This window comes from Pan paniscus, chromosome 5 (genome assembly GCF_029289425.2).
Source record: "Pan paniscus chromosome 5, NHGRI_mPanPan1-v2.0_pri, whole genome shotgun sequence".
In the NCBI taxonomy this organism is placed as follows: domain Eukaryota; kingdom Metazoa; phylum Chordata; class Mammalia; order Primates; family Hominidae; genus Pan; species Pan paniscus.
This window is the reverse complement of record NC_073254.2, coordinates 51,740,154-51,758,028: the sequence shown is the minus strand read 5'-3', so window position 1 is coordinate 51,758,028 and position 17,875 is coordinate 51,740,154. Positions and strand designations below refer to the sequence as shown.

General features: G+C 44.2%; 1 protein-coding gene across 2 annotated transcripts in view; it reads right to left on the bottom strand.

Moving 5' to 3' along the window:
* The window catches only part of TBC1D22B (TBC1 domain family member 22B), a 74,753-nt gene that overhangs the window by 46,578 nt on the left and 10,300 nt on the right, over window positions 1-17,875 (bottom strand). The window contains exons 2-6 of one of the 2 annotated variants that reach the window (XM_003818889.5): window positions 16,396-16,452; window positions 6,455-6,762; window positions 3,700-3,879; window positions 3,113-3,183; window positions 1,601-1,729 (exon numbers count right to left, since the gene is read on the bottom strand). In XM_003818889.5, the coding sequence (XP_003818937.4) occupies window positions 1,601-1,729; window positions 3,113-3,183; window positions 3,700-3,879; window positions 6,455-6,762; window positions 16,396-16,452 (745 nt within the window). The remainder of the gene's footprint in view (window positions 1-1,600; window positions 1,730-3,112; window positions 3,184-3,699; window positions 3,880-6,454; window positions 6,763-16,395; window positions 16,453-17,875) is intronic. The other variant, XM_034962006.3, reaches the window with a different exon arrangement.

Here is a 17,875-nt window from a genome sequence, read left to right as displayed (position 1 = left end):
TATGATCCAAGTAGGTACCCATCTTTCAGAATCTTACTCATCAACAGTTCCTAAGAACTAGAAGAGCTCAGAAAGCTGCAAAAATGTCCTAAAATAGGGAACCAGAGATGAACTTGCTTATGAAGTCATGATGTGTAAGAAGCGGGGAAGGGCCAGGGCGATGGCTCACGCCTGTGATCCCAGCACTTTGGGAGGCTGAGGCGGGTGGATCACTTGAGGTCAGGAGTTTGAGACCAGCCTGGCCAACATGGTGAAACCCCGTCTCCACTAAAATTACAAAAATTACATGGTGGCTCATACCTGTAATCCCAGCACTTTGGGAGGCCAAGGTGGGTGGATCACCTGAGGCCAGGAGTTCAAGACCAGCCTGGCCAACATGGCGAAACCCCATCTCTACTAAAATTACAAAAATTAGCTGGGTGTGGTGGTGTGCGCCTGTAATCCCAGCTATCCGGGAGGGTGAGGCAGGAGAATCGCTGGAACCCAGGGGACAAAGGCTGGAGCAAGCCGAGATTGCGCCACTGCACTCCAGCCTAAGTGACAGAAAAAGACTCGGTCTCAAAAAAGATAAACAAAAAATTAGCCGGGCCTGGTGGCACATGCCTGTAATCCCAGCTACTCAGGAAGCCGAGGCAGGAGAATCACCTGAATCCAGGAGGTGGGGGCTGCAGTGAGCCAAGATCACGCCACTGCACTCCAGCCTGGACGACAGAGTGAGACTCCATCTCAAAAAAAAAAAAAAAAAAAAAGTGGGGAAGGATCAAAAGGAGTTGGCCTTCAGTAACTGAAGCTGAAAGTTCTTACTTCTGTTACCTAAGACATCACTATAGCCCATTTCAACTCAGGGATTTCCCAATGCCCAGTCTAACTATGCAAAAGACTGTGTCAGCAGCAGCAGCAGCAGAGGCTACTTCAGTTCTTGAGGCTTGTTGTAAATAGCTGCCCACCTTCCACTTTCTGCAACCCCTGGCCTACTCTTCTCCTCCCTCCACATGTGATGTTGGGAGCAGACCTTTCCGCAGACCATGAGGACCATTATGGGCAATGACAGAAGACTCCCTGACAAGACTACTGAAAGCTACAGCTCCTACAGTCACAGATGCCAAAACAGCAGTGCAGCTGCCAGGAAGACATACTGATGTCATAGTCCAGAGGGACTGGACCACGGCTAGGTAAGCTTGTCTTTCCTCTCCATGCTCGATAACGCTTACTACTCACAGTGTGGTTGGTGGATCAGCAGCAGCAGCATTGCAAGGGAGCACATTAGAACTTCAGGCTTTACCTGAGACCTGCTAAATCAGAATCTGCATTTTCTCATAATCTCTAGGTGAGATCTTATCAAGATCCTAGGTGATTTGTATGTACATTAAAGTTTGAGAAGCAGTGCACTGACTAGTGCCAAAAAAGTCTGTCTATTTAAAATGGCTAAAATCAGAGTTGCTGAATGAAAAGAGGGGAAACAGTTTTGAGGATAAATTTAACTCCTAACCAATATACCACAGCCTGAAGACTTGGAAAGCCTGTACCCTGAGAGCACTACCATGAGACATACCTAAAGTATATGACTGGTAAGCAAAGAGGCAGCAGGTGGTGACTGTACCTGTCTGTAGGTATCCTGGTGATGTTCCTCGTTTCGAGAGTCATAATACTGTTCAATGAAGCCAAAATATTCCTCCCGCTTCCGCTGCAGGGTCAACTTCCTCCTCTCAGTGTTTGCTGGGAGATAGCCCTATAGACAAGACTGCTGGTCAGATGGGGAAAGACAATGGTTGGATAAATCCTTAATTTTTATTTTAATCTATGCAGTGGTTTGGAAACCACCAAGAAGGAAAACTGCCAAGGGTAAATCCCTTTTTGGTTCTGGCCACCCATTTTTTGCCCTCTCCTCATTCAATGAGATCCACATGTGAGCAGATGAAGCAAGGCCAGCTTTCCCAGGATTATTTACTCCCTTGGCCCTGCACTGTGCTGGAGCTTGTGCCACTGGTGAGCACTCCTCAGCTCCCAGAGCTGGCACAGTACAGCAGTGAATGTAGGTCAGTGGGAGGGAGCTGGACCCAAGTCATGGCCTCGGAGGGCTGTGTGTGTCCAGGGCCATACTTCTGAGAAATGCAGGGATATAGCAACCTCTACAGCACATCTCAGCAGTGTGCCAAGTAAGTTGGTGCCAGTTACATTCTTTTCCAGTGTAACTTTCAGAATTACCAGCTTAGGAAGCAGCTGAATGGAATCTGTGACATACAGCTACAACACTCAGACAGAACTTCTGGCAGCAGCCCCCGGCCTAGCCAAAGCTCCAGGCCAACTTTCATTCTTATCCCTGGTCTAGATCCCACTCTCATTCTTATATTTTCTGTTCCCCTTCCGTTCTCACCAAATCTACTCTGAATAGCATTCAAACTTATTAGAAGTGGCAGAGGCAATGATTACATGGTTGCAAGAGTAGAGGTGGGGGCGAGCAGTCAGGAGACAGACCCTTCTTCTTGAAAACATTTATGTAATGCATTCTGCAGTGAGTGCCTGGAGAGTGGGGACTGTGGTTTATTCATTTTTGCATCTGCTCAAAGCATCTGGCACTATGCCTGGCAAACAGCAGGCTCTCAATAAATCCTCACTAGATGAATGAATGAATTTTACAGGCTCAGGAAACCCAAGTGTTTCTATCATAGCGGCTGGCACAGTGCTCTGTACTTGGTGAAAGCAGGACTAGTAAGGCTTCCAAGGGAGGCCAATTTATCAACTCTTCACAGATCAAAGTGGGTTTCAACTTTTGGTTATTCCGGCTGAAACAGGAGTGAAGCACAGGGAACGTTGGAGCTTACTCAAAGCAAGTGCTGGGATCACCCTATCTCACTCTATTCTTCTTCCTCGCTGTTAAGAACATGACACCATGACTATTGGTACAAGTCTGTGTACCACTACATGTGTGTGAATAAACTCTCAAGAATGTATTTCTTTATGCACAGAAATAGGACTATAGTCCCATAGTTCTGTCATATCCAGTAGGACTAGAGAAGTCTATGGAGTTAAGACCAATGTGTCCAGACTAACCTCATCAGGCAAGAAGGGCTGTGTGAGGCTCACACTTCTCTACACAGTGGGTAGAACTCACCGACAGGAGTCTCCAGGTTATAGGTCGAACCTCCCTGGGAACCCCTGGCCAGCTACACTTCCTCAGTTCATCTGTAAATAGAAAACAGCCTTGTTAGGTTAACTCTCCACAAATGCTCAAAGCAAACCGCAACCAGCACTGCCTGATGTCTCCTTCCATCCATGTAAGACCACCACCACCACCTGCTACCCATAAGCACAGTGAAAAGCCCAAAACAGCCCCGAGCAGCTAAGTGCCAAGGACACGGCCTTGCAGTAGCAGTCCTGTCAGCTCAGAGATGAAAGTTAGAGGGGAAGGGAAAGACCAGTGGGTGTAGATTTCAGTAAGAGTCACCTTGAGATAAGGAAGACCAAAGTCAGAATAGTTGCACTAGGGTCTACAGGCCACAGAAACCAGTCCCACCTAATTTGGTCCATAATCTCTAGTAACATATGTCTGACTTAATACCTGCATGTCACTGCAATGGGCACCAGGTCAGGAGAAGCTAGAAAAGTAAAAGAAGGAAGAATAAAGAGCAGTAGCTTCCAGGTCTCTGAGAATTCCAGTCACCCAAAGCTCCTACCTTGCCTGGGCTCACAGGGACTCACCTAAGTCAGTGTTCTGGTTGGAGAGAAGCTGACGGAATTTTTCTAGGCGGGTTTTCTCCCGGACAGTCATTGGGGGGGCCCCAGAAGCGTTCTGATCCGAGATCCGGGCAACGAGGGGGATGATGGGCCGGAGAGGGAGTGATTGCTGTTTGTGGAGTGGGTTCCTCAGGCACGTATCACCTGAGATCATTCGAAAAAGAAAGAGAACGGGCTGTATGAGGAGCATGGATTCTGAGAAGCCTTAAACCTAACCGTTCAGCATTGTGTTTCCTCCCCAAGGCTGTGGCTGCCTGTGTGCACTGTCTGAGGTGCCCAGCTGAAGGGCAGCGAGGGGCCAGAACCCAGCCACACCCCATTCACTGCCCAGAGAAAGGGCTGCATTTACATCAAACACACCAAGGCACCTTAGGTGGTAACAGAGACGCCAGATGCTGCAGCAACTTTTGAGAACTTTTTTGGTGACTCTAAAGGTGCTAACAGAGACTCCAGATGCTGCAGCAACTTTTGAGAACTTTTTTGGTGACTCTAAAGGAAAATCAAATGTTTTCTTTCTACCCTAACTTGGAACTTTTCTTGGTGCCAAATAGTGAGTTTAGTTTAGTCTAAGGCAGTGTTTTCCTTCCCATTCCACACCACAGAGCACATAAGGAATGATGACACTGCAGATGACACCACAAAGCACAAGGCTGCAATAAATGGAGATGGTTGCTCTCCACAAGCCCCAGAACCCCCGGCTGCTCCAAGGACTAAAAGGATCAATATCCCCGCACATCCTGTACCCAGTTCTTGGCCCACCAGTGTGCCCTGCACAATGGTGAGAAGCTCTGGCCTAAGGCAATCCTGCCTTTGGTGGCTGCGGTTCCTTTGTGCTCCTACATTTCCCACCAAAATCAACCAGTTCTTAATTCTGCCAAGATATGACTGAAATAACAAACAAAGACTCAAACTGAACTCTGTCTTGTTCTCGACATTTCTACACTAGATAGTGGGTAGGGGGAATAAGCAGTAGAGGACTCACGTATATTGAGTGCTTCGTATGTGTATAAGGCATATAGGTCACTTTCACATATGATCTCTCATTTGATCCTTAGAACATATGGTAGGAATGTATAACTATTTTACAGACAAGAAACTGCAGCTCAGGGAGGTTAAATAACTTGCAAGTGAGAGATGAAAAACCACCTTAGGTAAGCCTGACTCTAAAACTCTTGTATTACCACAAGCAAAACTCAGTTTTTAATTCTAGCTGTGCTTACATGACTGTTTCATATTCTTTACACGGCTGGGCCTTAAAAAGTAGTAGTCACAACAAAAATTAAACAGTGACTATCAACCAACCAGCACTACTAGAAGGTTTACAAAAACAACTTCCACGAGGCAGTTGGCTGGGACGCCTAGTGTAACAAGGGGACTAGAAAATGCAGACACACACTGCAAAGCTGAGACAGAGGTAAATTTCATATTACCTATTTACAGACAGATGCAGTGACTATCAACCAACCAGCACAACTAGAAGGTTTACAAAAACAACTTCCACGAGGCAGTTGGCTGGGACGCCTAGTGTAACAAGGGGACTAGAAAATGCAGACACACACTGCAAAGCTGAGACAGAGGTAAATCTCATATTACCTATTTACAGACAGATGCCGGCAGGAGAAAACCTCCTCAGGGAGAATGCTCTGGGCTGGGCGGGGGAGGTCCTGGCTGCACAGGGCAGCTCATCATGGATCACAGTAGGCGCCTTCCTCACACTGGAAACCTCTGGAGACCCTCCATCACAGTGTGTAGACACCTTCCACGGCCTGCAGCTGTGGCCACCTGGTCCAGTAACACTGAATGCCTATCTGTGCATGGCACTGAAGGTTCATGCTAGAGCCCAAATCAGTGATGGAAAATAACTGTGCAATGATTGCAAAGACCTTACAGCCACGAAAAAGTTCCCTCAGAACATGAGCCAGGATACACTCCAGGGCTCTGATGTTCTTCTACTTCCTTTTCATCCTGTACCAGCTCACTGCTTTAACTCTCACTGCGATGACAAAGCTTCCCTCTCCAGCTCCCAACATACTTTATAAAACCCATTAGGGCAACATTAAACATAACCATGAATATTTAAAGGAATACACTGAGAGTCCCCAAAGGCTAATAAAACCACCATCACATCAACCATTACTGTGGCCAGTTTCCCGAAAAGAAACAGAGAGGCCTCTACTTCTACCCCACCCAACCTGATGGGACCTGCCTGATGGTCAGGAAGCTGGGACCTGGGGCCTTTGGGCACATTTGCTCCCTCCCTCAGGAACAGGAAAAGACAACCTTATGCTAGTGGCTGTTCCCTAGGGCTGAGAAAGTCAAACCACAGTGCCAAACAATTGTGAAATTCAGCCACTAACAGCTTTAAATACATCAGTTAATATTTCTAAACCTGACCAGGCCTAAAGCAATGTGAAGCAATCAAACCAGAGAAGTTGTGGACTCCACCACAGGGAAAGGAAGAACAGAAGAGGAGAATGGCAAACAACACCTGGGTGTCAGAGAGTGAAGGCCCAGGTCACCAGACTGGGCAGCCACCACTGTGGGAGGGGCAAATATAGCTTGTGACCACTCAGGCTTAATGATGTCACATCTCAGGCTTGAGTTTATTTACCGCCCAGTTGAATATCTACCTGAGTGAGGCCCCAAAGAAAAATCGCTTTTATTTAAAATGCACGCTGCTGAGAAGGCTGAGGCTATGAAGGGAGCAGGAAGGACTTACTAGAGTTTCTGGACAGCTGGGCATCACTGCTGGACTTTATGACCTTGTAGTTGGCAGGGACGTCCGATGTCGTTGACTGGGACCGTTCTGGTTTTACTCTCAGCTTGCTGTGGTTTTCTAGAACTTGGGCTGCAGTTGCCAAAGCAACTTTTGAGTTCAGAGTTTGGAAAGAAGGTGAGGAAAAGTCCTCTTCCTCATCATCGCCAATGTCCCAAGCATCACTGGTATTCCGTGCAAACTCATGAAAACTGGAGGCCTTCTTATTCTTCAGAGGAACTGTGTTGACTTTTGATCGTTCTTTAATGAAACTTCAAGAAAGGAGACACGATTACCAAGGAATGGCCTGACACATCTGACCACCTACATTTGCTTATTATTGTAATATTAATAAATTACAAACTACCACATACATAATCATTAGCTTCTTCAAACAAAAATTGCCCACATCCATTCTTCATCTAGATACATCCAGACCAGCCTGAGATCACAGAGACAGATGTAGCAGAGACAGCAATGGTCACCAAATATCCCATGTGCTCTTGTATACTTCCTGGCCCCCATGCACTTAGGTGAGGCCATATGACCAGTACCGGCCAATGGACTGAGGAGAAATGAGGCGATTACTTCCAGGCAAAGTAGAGAATAGGTGTCAGTTCTGTATAACCTCTCTCTTTTTTTTTTTTGAGACAGAGTTTCTGTCACCCAGGCTGGAGTGCAGTGGTGTGATCATGGCTCTCTGCAGCCTTGACCTCCCGGGCTCAAGTGATCCTCCCACCACAGCCTCTTGAGTAGCTGGGACTACAGGTGTACACCACGATGCCTGGCTAATTTTATTATTATTTTTTGTAGACACAAGGTTTCACTATGTTGCCCAGGCTGGTCTTGAACTCCTGGGTTCAAGTGATCCTCCCACCTCGGCCTCCCAAATCGTTGGGATTACAGGTGTGAGCCACCATGCCTGATCTATAGCTTTTCTTCTATCATGATGACTGGCAAGATGGTAGAACCTCCTTCAGCCTAGGTAACTGAGTGGCTATGTGGAGCAGCAGTAACTATGTCGAGGAGCCTGCCCTCTGCCCTTACCCCACCCCCATTTTAGACATGTAGCATGAGCAGGAAATAAACCTTTACTGTGTTAATCCACAGAGATTTGACAGTTGATCTGCTATCACTTAGAGCAGCACATAAACTACTGGCAGAAAACAAGATAATTTTAGGTAGTCCACATATGTAGCATTAAACATTAAGTCCCAAAATAAAAAAGTTGTTCCATTTTTTATTCTGTTAAAAGTTCTTCTGCTGGCCTTGAGAAGAAAGTTGAAGTTTGGTGCTACTCTGTCTTTAAGACCATTTTCTAACTAGGTGCCAAAGTGACGGCAGCCTCAGAATCAATATATTTGCTAGCAACAAGATCTGGCTCTGGATTTAATAAGATTGTTTGGTTTTTCACTGAGTATTTATACGGTTCTTTTCTTTTAAGAGCCAGGGCCTTGCTCTGTCACCCAGGGTGGAGTGATGGAGTGCAGTAGAGAAATCTCGGCTTACTGCAGTCTTGAACTCCTAGGCTCAAGCAATCCTTCCACCTCAGCCTCCTGAGTAGCTGGGACTATAGGCGTACACCACCATGTTTAGCTTTTTTTTTTTTTTAGAGATAAGGGTCTCATTATGTTGCTCTCACTAGTCTCAAACTCCTGGCCTCAAGTGATCCTCTCACCTGAGCCTCCCAAATTGCTGGGATTACAGGCATGAGCCACCACGCCCAGAAGTTCTTCTTATTTATAACAAATGTTGTTTTCTATTTATAGAAATGACAATATTTGTTCTTAAAACAAGACTATTTGAGTGGCCAGGCACAGTGGCTCACGCCCGTAATCCCAGCACTTTGGGAGGTGGAGGCAGATGGATCACTTGAGGTCAGGAGTTTGAGATCAGCCTGGCCAACATGGTGAAACCCCATCTCTACTAAAAAAATACAAAAATTAGCCGGGCATGGTGGCGCATGCCTATAATCCCAGCTACTCGGGAGGCTGAGGGAGGAGAATTGCTTAAACCTGGGAGGTGGAAGTTGCAGTGAGCCAAGATCACACCACTGCACTCCAGCCTGGATGACAGTGTGAGTGACACTCCGTCTCAAAAAAAAAAAAAAAAAAAAGAACTATAGGAGACAAGTACCCAAATCAAAGAAAATAAAACTGAGGCTGCACGTTCTGGACTCATCCACCATGGCTGCTTCTCCTTTGTAAAAGGGGACCTGATCTACCACCTGCAGTACCACCTCAGGGGATTCGCTGTCAAGAACAAACATGCAGCTGTGTAAGAAAGATCTGTCATCTAATATAACACCCAGGAGTATGTGGTTATTACTGTTTTTCCTCCTTAGAGGCCACGTGTACATTAAGATTGCATAAATACTGGATGTTCTGAGAATTCTTTAATCAATCATCAAATCAAGAAGTTGAATTTTAACTCAGGTCAAAGAGCTGACTTGAAGCTGGTGGCCTAACACAGGGTGACACACATGCACACCAGGACCGGATGAACACACTACAGGGAGAGACGGGCCAGGCTGCCTGTCAGGTTCTAACAGGTGCTGACTTCTGAGAAAAATGAAGGCCGTTAACCAGCTGAGGGGTGGGTACCAGGGTGTGTGTTGTATTTTTCTTCATACCCTTTTTATGCATTTGAAGGTTTTCGTTTTATATATATATATTTTTGTTTGTTTTGAAAAGGAGCCTTGCTCTGTCACCCAGGCTGGAGTGCAGTGGTGCGATCTAGGCTCACTGCAACCTCCACCTCCTCGGTTCAGGCGATTCTCTTGCCTCAGCCTCCTGAGTAGCTGGGACTACAGGCACGCACCACCATGCCCAGCTAATCAGGCTGGCCTCAAATTCTTGACCTCAGGTGATCTGCCCTCCTCGGCCTCCCAAAGTGCTGGGATTACAAGTATGAGCCACCATGCCTGGCCAGTTTTCATTATATTTTTGAAGCAGATAATGATTCAATATATATTTGAAGTAGATTAAGAATTGGAATTTACTCAAATGAAGACTTGCCAATAGAAACTGGGAGGACACTTTCCAACACAATGAAGAAGAAAGAAGGGAGAAAAGGCTGTCATTCCCCATGACATAAAGACATGAGATTCAAGGCAGACCATTTTGAGGCTGCTAGAAATGATTTTAAGGATACCTAGCCCACAAAACCCCAAATTCAACCAACCAATTTAAAAGTCAGCTCTGTCCTGAGGAAAGAGGCTTTCGTGGAGGAAGGGGTTGGTTTCACCTAGAAAAGGGGAAGAGTCTGAGGACAAAACAAGGTTGGTGAGAACCACCCACAAGAATGAAAGAGAAGGCTGGGCGTGGTAGCTCATGCCTGTAATCCCAGAACTTTGGGAGGCTGAGACAGGCAGATCACCTGAGGTCAGGAGTTCAAGACCAGCCTGACCAACATGGTGAAACCTCATCTCTACTAAAAATACAAAAATTAGCCAGGTGTGGTGGTGCACACCTGTAATCCCAGCTACTCAGGAGGCTGAGGCAGGAGAATCACTTGAACCCGGGAGGCAGAGGTTACAGTGAGCCATAATTGTGCCACTGCACTCCAGCCTGGGTGATAGAGCAAGACTCCATCTCCAAAAAAAGAAAAAAAGAAAAGAATGAAACAGCAAAGCAAGAAGTGAAAGGTACTTTGTGTTACCACTGAGACAAGGCAGAGAATCCACAGACCAGGAGCAATAAACAATGATGGGTAAATTTAAGGCTTTGAAGCTTTTCCATGTTTACTAGTTATGCTCTCTCCAGAGGAGATACATAAATTCACAAATAAATACACATAAATATCGGCTACTCACTAGCCATATTCATACATATTCATAATATTCATAAATATTGAATACTCACCAGACCCTATGCTAAATTTTAATATATACCCATTTTCTTATCTAATGCCCATTAATAATCCTATGAGGTGGGTATTTTTGTTAGTCCCATTTACAGATGAGGGAACTGAAGCCTACTGAGATCATGAGCAGGCAGTGAGGTCTGGGCTCAAATCCAAGTCTACCTGACTCCTGGGCCAGCATGTGCTACTAACTACTTACTTTACCTTGAAAAAAGCAGCTAAAAAGAAGAAGGTCAGGGCCTAGAAGGATCTGTAGCCTAGGAAAAGTCGCCAAGTAAACCGAGCCACATACCACTACAGCTATAATTCTCCCCAACTATACACAGCCAAAAGCCCAACTCTCACACCCTGTAGGAAAAAAAAAAATCTCAACTTGTAGGAAAAGACTTAGGTCTGACACACATAGCCTATTCTGAGTAGACAGGAAAGAAGCCACATCTAGGCATGGGCTCCTTGTAAGAGAAATGTCACCCCTTTCTGTTGACCCCAGTAGTTGCAGCAAAAAGTTAATCCAGGTAACTCCAGCTGGGGATCCCTTCGGTTTATATACTCCATTTAAACACAGTCCCAAGTAGTTTACACTTAACTCAATGTAAAAGAATGCCACAGTGTGGCTTGAAGTCTAACCAAGATTATTTATTATTATTATTATTAAGATGGATTCTCGCTCTGTCTTCCAGGCTGAAGTGCAGTGGTGCAATCTTGGCTCACTGCAATCTCCGCCTCCGGGTTCAAGCGATTCTCTTGCCTCAGCATCTTGAGTAGCTGGGATTACAGGCACATGCCACTACGCCCAGCTAATTTTTGTATTTTTAGTAGAGACAGGGTTTCACCAATGTTGGCCAAGATGGTCTTGAACTCCTAACCTCAGGTGATCTGCCCACCTTGGCCTCTCAAAGCGTTGGGATTACAGGCGTGAACCACCATGCCCCACCCTAACCAAGATTATTTAAACACAACTCTATCAAAGTCACAACCAAACTGGCCTCTGACGAACACCTTCACCATACCTCCTTACAACTGTACGATAAATTATAGTTTAGAAAGCACCTTCGCAGATACCTCATGCAATCCTCACAAATCTGTGAAGTGAGTCTTACTATCTCTATTTTATGAATGAAGAAACTAAGGCTTGGAAAGTTTCAGTAATGTGCCCAAGGTCATGGAAATGGTAAGCGGCAAAGAAAAAGAGATTTAAGAAGTGCAGGGAATACTAAAAATTTCAAAAACCTAATAAATGGCACATTTGACTTGGTAAAGTGTTTGGTGATGAGTACCTTAGTAACACAAACACCTAAGGATATGTTGAAAAAGAGTGGCCACAGGTTACACTGGTTAGGAGTACAAAAGATCAAGCATTCTGTAATTTGATCATACTACACTGTCTTACTAATACGGATGTTCTACTTAACAGAATTTTCTAGAAAAATGTTTGACACTGACAAGTGATGTGAAGTGGAGAAATTTAGTAACAATCAAATAAATCCAGATATCTTAGTAACTAGTGTGGCTCCATGTGAACTAGTTCTATAACTTGGAATTAGGACCTAGCATACTTGAGCATCAATTCAAAAAACAATAAACTTAGAAGCTTGTCATACCATCAAGTGGCCAATGGAGCTGCTCAGCAATGAGACTAGCTTTATCTGAGCTATAAAAATTACTGCAGGCAATAGTATCACTAATAGTAATCATTTGGCAAATTAAAGTCAATATACATGGACAGGGAACGACTTACTGTACTTGTGCAGTTTAGATGATTGAAGACCCAATGTAAAGGCTTCTGCTGCGATGTGTATTAACCACACAGTAATTAATGATGGGCTGAAGTGGAACGATAATCATGTAGCAGAGAAAGTCATAAAAATGTCCTAACAAAGGTACTAAAATAGAGGTGATAATTGTTTTATGGCAACAATCTGAAATTGTAAAATGGTCTGGTGCAGACGTAGACGCGGCCCCATGTTGTAAAATATCAACATCAAACCACCACATACATGAAAAAGGGAACCAATTAATCCAGTGACAACTAAACTCCTCCCAAATTGTAAAGCTAAGTAATTACTCCTATTGAAAGCATGACTGAAACTCTGCTGAAAGATCAGTGAAAATATTCATGATTGTATATCATCAACAGGTGAGAAAACAATAGTATATAAAGTTTGCCTTGGCAGTTTGGGATATGGAAATATTCCTGAAGATCTGTCCTAAATACAAAATTAGGAAAAGCTCAGTTGATGATAGGTGCAGACAAGGTATGGTGATCTTGATCAAAACATAAAATGGACACTACACTCAGTGCCTTATATATGAGTGGATGAACAGCTTTATAGGTTAGCCACGTGTTTGTCAAAGGTTGTGCTAGAACAGATCTATTACCAGTCAATAACTCCTGGTTGTGACCAGAATGGTTGTGGTTACATGTAACATAATTCTCAACTATGATCCTTAAATCCCAAGACCACGATGTAGGTCTAGGCTGTTGTCTTTGCTATTCTCGTTTTTTTTGCCTCGGGGTTACGAGTCGGCTGCTATAGCTTTCAGAATCACACTCACACTACCACATTCAAACGCAGGAAATGTGAGTGGCAGCAAAAAGAGGCTTTCTTCACAGAACCGTCTCCCATTCTGATCAAAAGAGAAAATCTTTCCAAGAACCCTCCCCCAGGAGACTTTCTTTGATTGGCCAGAACCAATGAGATGAGACCAGTCTATGCCAGTCACTGGGATTACTAAAGAATTATCATGAAAGGTTTAAGCCAATGTTAATACCTCCCCTAAGTGCATTGTTGCTTACTCAATATCTGAACAAAATTACGGTTCTTGAGCATGAAAGAAGCAGGCACAGGGAAGACTATCAGTTAGGTAACCAGTAATGCCTGCCTCACTGGCCAACAGACCAGAAAGTCGATTCTTGATAAAACCAAAGAATAGTAGAATTCATTCTATTTAATGGGACGATCACACAGATATCACAGAAAACATGCTCCCCTTAAGAGCTAACAGCCAGGTGCGGTGGCTCACCTCTGTAATCCCAGCATGTTGGGAGGCCAAGGCAGGCTGATCACTTGAGTCCGGGAGTTTGAGACAAGCATGGGCAACATGGTGAAACCCCATCTACACTAAAAATACAAAAATTAGCCAGGCATGGTTGCCCATGCCTGTAGTCCCAGCGACTGTGGGCGAAGTTGGGGGTGAGGCATGCGGGAGCTGAGGCAGGAGGATAGCTTCAGCCCAGGAGGTCAAGGCTGCAGTGAGCTCTGATCGTGCCAGTGCACTCTAGCCTGAGCAGCAGCGCAAGACTCTGTTTAAAATAAAAAAAAAAAAAGGCCGGACACAGTGGCTCATGCCTGCTATCCTAGCACTTTGGGAGGCCGAGGCAGGCAGATCACTTCAGCCAAGGGGTTCAAGACCAGCCTGGGCAACATGGCAAAACCGTGTCTCTACAAAAAGTACAAAAATTAGCCAGATGTGGTGGTGCACGCCTGTAGTCCCAGCTACTAGGGAGGCTGAGATGGGAGGCTTGCTTGAGCCCAGGAGGCGGAGGCTAACTAGCCAAGATCACACCACTGCATGCCAGCCTCAATAGAGCGACCCTATCTCAAAAGAAAAAAAAGAAGACCTAACAAAAGGGGCAAACCAAGGAACATTAAAGAAAAGCCTGCTGTTTAAGTAAATGAGACAGTTTCATACCTTCATTCAATAAATATTTACTCACTGCCTACTATGTGCCACATGCTGTTCTAGAGGCTATGGGTACAGTAATGAACAAAACAAAGTCCCTGCTCTCAAGAAATCTATACAATAGTGGTTTCTGATTTAAAAAAAAAAAAAAAAGCATGCACCTTGCAGACAAGAACAGCAGTCATGCTTCCTCAGTAATTCAGAAGACTGTGCCTTATACATACATCAAATTGCAAAAAGAACAAGTTGGTAGAATTATAGAAAGTGCACTACACATTCAGCTAGGTTATTTTTAAAATTTTTAAATACTGATAATGCATATTTGATATAGCATTCTTCTAGGTATTCAAAATACTTTAATGTATATTATCCTTTTTTTCTCCTCTTTTTTAAAAAACCACTTTATTTATATATTTAGAATAGTTTTAGGTTCACAGCAAAATCCAGAGGAAGGTACAGAGATTTCCTATACAATCCCTTCTCCCACACAGGCACAGCCTCTCCATTATGAACATCCGCCACGACAGTGGTACATTTGTTACAAGTGATGAACCTACACTGATACATTATAATCACTCAAAGTCAGTAGTTTGACTTAGGGTTCACTCTTGGTGTTGTACATTCTGTGGGTTTGAACAAATGCATAATGACACATATCCACCGTTTTTTGTTTTGTTTTGTTTTGCTTTGTTTTTTGAGACAGAGTCTTGCTCTGTTGCCCAGGGTGGAGTGCAGTGGCTTGATTTCAGCCCACTGCAAGCCCTGGCTCCCAGGGTCAAGCAATTCTCCTGCCTCAGCCTCCGGAGTAGCTGAAATTACAGGCGCCCACCACCAGGCCCGGCTAATTTTTTTATTTTTAGTAGAGATGGGGTTTCACTATGTTGGCCTGGCTGGTCTCAAACTCCTGACCTCAAGTGATCCGCCCACCTCCGCCTCCCAAAGTGCTGGGATTACAGGCATGAGCCACTGCGCCTGGCAGTATCCACTGTTTTTATAGTATCACACAGAGTAGCTGCACTGCCCTAAACATCCTCAGTACTCTACCTATTCATATCTCCCCTCAACCCCACCCTTTGGCAACTGATCTTCTCACTGTCTCCATGTTTTGCCTTTTCCAGAATGTCATGTAGTTGGAACCATAATTGTACATTATCTTTACTTCCCTATTGACTGTGAAGGAAGAAAGGGCAGCTACTAATACACAGGCCCCAGGAAGATGAGAACCTAGGTCTGTATCTCCCTAACCATTCAGCTTTCATTACAAACAACAACTTTCCCAGAAACTAGTCTCTAAAATTAAGCACGCCCCCAAATAGAGGCCAAAGTTCTTAGAAAATCTCTGAAGGTGACCTATCCCCTCATTTAAATTCACTATGGCTCAGTGATGGTCCATGAGAGAAAGATGGGATAAAGGGATAACTGGGGGTATGGATACACAGCCACACATCTTGGATTTAACTAGAGTCTCTGTTGCGCTTGAAAATAATTTATTAGAGTTCTAGTAGACAAATAGCCTCCTAAATAGCTTTTATTTGTTTATTTTTATTTTTATTTTTTTGAGACGGCATCTCGCTTTGTTGCCCAGGCTGGAGTGCAATGGCATGATCTTGGCTCACTGCAACCTCTGCCTCCTGGGTTCAAGCGATTCTCATGCCTCAGCCTCCCAAGTAGCTGGGATTACAGATGCCTGCCACCAACCCAGCCAATTTTTGTATTTTTAGCAGAGACAGGGTTTCACCATGTTGGCCAGGCTGGTTTTGAACTCCTGACCTCAAGTGATCCACCTGCCTCGGCCTCTCAAAGTGCTGGGATTACAGGCGTGAGCCACCATGTCCAGCCCTAAATAGCTTTTAACTCTACTGTACATATGCCTGGGTCTCTTTGAGTGTGTCAAAGGGAAAGAGGAACTAAAGAATGCCAGCCTACAGTTATATTCTGTTGCCCTAGTTCTCATAGTAAAAGTGAGGAAAAGGTGGCAGACCTACCTATATTCAGAAGCAGTGAGCCTCAGAAACCAGATCTCCTGCTAAAAGATCTGGAGGTCATCAATGTTCTGGTTTCAGGGACAACATTTAATCAATAAAGACCTTTTGACTATTCTCTTTTGACCAAAGAATCCAATACCAAACCCTACATATACCAGTTCCCAATATAGGAAAACACAAAATCTCTAATGGGAGTTAATTTCCCATTTAGCAATGGACCATTTGGAAGTAAGAACATTGCTCATCTCCTGGTCCAAAATAGGGCAGAAGAGAAGCTAAAAAATGTCAAGGTGGAAACTGTCATTTCAACAAAATAGGGGAGGGTATGGGGTGACAGCAGTAGATAGATAAAAGGAAAATGTCTTGACTTACTTTTTGGTGAGCCGTGGGTCAAGAGGAGGATGCTGTGCTCCATATACAGGCTGAATGCTAAAAGCAAAAACAAAAGGAAGAAATAGTTAGTTTAGTTAGGAAACTAAATATGTTGGCTGAGTGCCATCTGCATCACAAAATTGGATGAGACTTTGATAAATAGGTTATCTCTAATAACTGTACTCAAGCCATCCCCCAAAGAGAGCAATCTACCCGTTAAAAAAATATATTTGATAATGTTCATTTTCCCTGGTGAAGTTTCAGTGCCTTACACACCTGTCAGGATGTCCTATGTGTAAAGAAGGCAGGATGGAAAGGTAACGGGCTTTAGAGCTGGAGAGAGCAGAGTTCAAATGCCAGTTCTGGCACTCAGTACCACCATGAACTTCCAGCAAGCTTTTTGACTCCTTTGAACCTGTTTTCTCATCTAAAGTGGGAATATTGCCTAATTGAAAGGCTCACTGGGCTAAAAGACAGTGAAGGGTGACCTAAGGAACTCACACACTGCAGGAGGGGTATAAAGTAACATAATTTGGCCATATCTAGGAAGAATGAAATATGCATACCCTAAGACCCAGTATTTTCACTCCCAAATATGCATCTTAAGATAAATATATACATATAGGTATTAGGAGATATATATAAGACTATTCAAAGCACCATGGCTCGTCTTAGCCCCAGACTAGAAATAACCCAAATGTCCATCAATAGTGACAAGAGAAATCAATTGCAATATGTTTATATAGCAGAACATTATACACCAATGATAATATATGTGAAGTAGGGCTTCAAGTAACAATGTGGATGGATCTTACAAATGTCATGTTGAACCAATGAAGTAAAGCATAAGAATAAATACTGTATGATTCGACTTATATAGACTTCAAAAACTGACAAAAGTAGTTTCTACTGTTTAGGGATGCATGCAGAGTAATATTATAAAGAAAGAAAGGAGTAAATGACATAAAAGGATATAGTTCTCTCTGGAGGAAAGAAAGGAGAAGACAGCAAATAGACACAGAAGTTTCTGGGGTGTTCACTTTGTGATTATTCATTAAGCCATCATACCACACATTTGTGCTTCATGTGCTTTTTGGTCATGTATCACAATTAAAAGAAAATGAGCTGGATGGGGTGGCTCACAACTGTAATCCTAGCACTTTGGGAGGCCAGGGCAAAATGACTGTTTGAGCCCAGGAGTTCGAAACCAGCCTGGGCAACAAAGTGAGACCCTGTTTCTACAAGAAAATAAAAAATTAGTTGGGCATGGTGCTGCACGTCTGTAGCCTCAGCTACTTGGGAGGCTGAGACGGGGGGATCGCTTGACCCCAGGAGGGTCCAGGCTGCAGTGAGCACACCACTGCACTCCAGCCTGGACCCTGTTGGAAAGGAAAGGGAAGGAGAAGGAAGAGAAGAAAGAAAATGAGAATAAATGACTCAAGAATAAGTATATATCAAGCCAAACTATTGTTTAAGTATA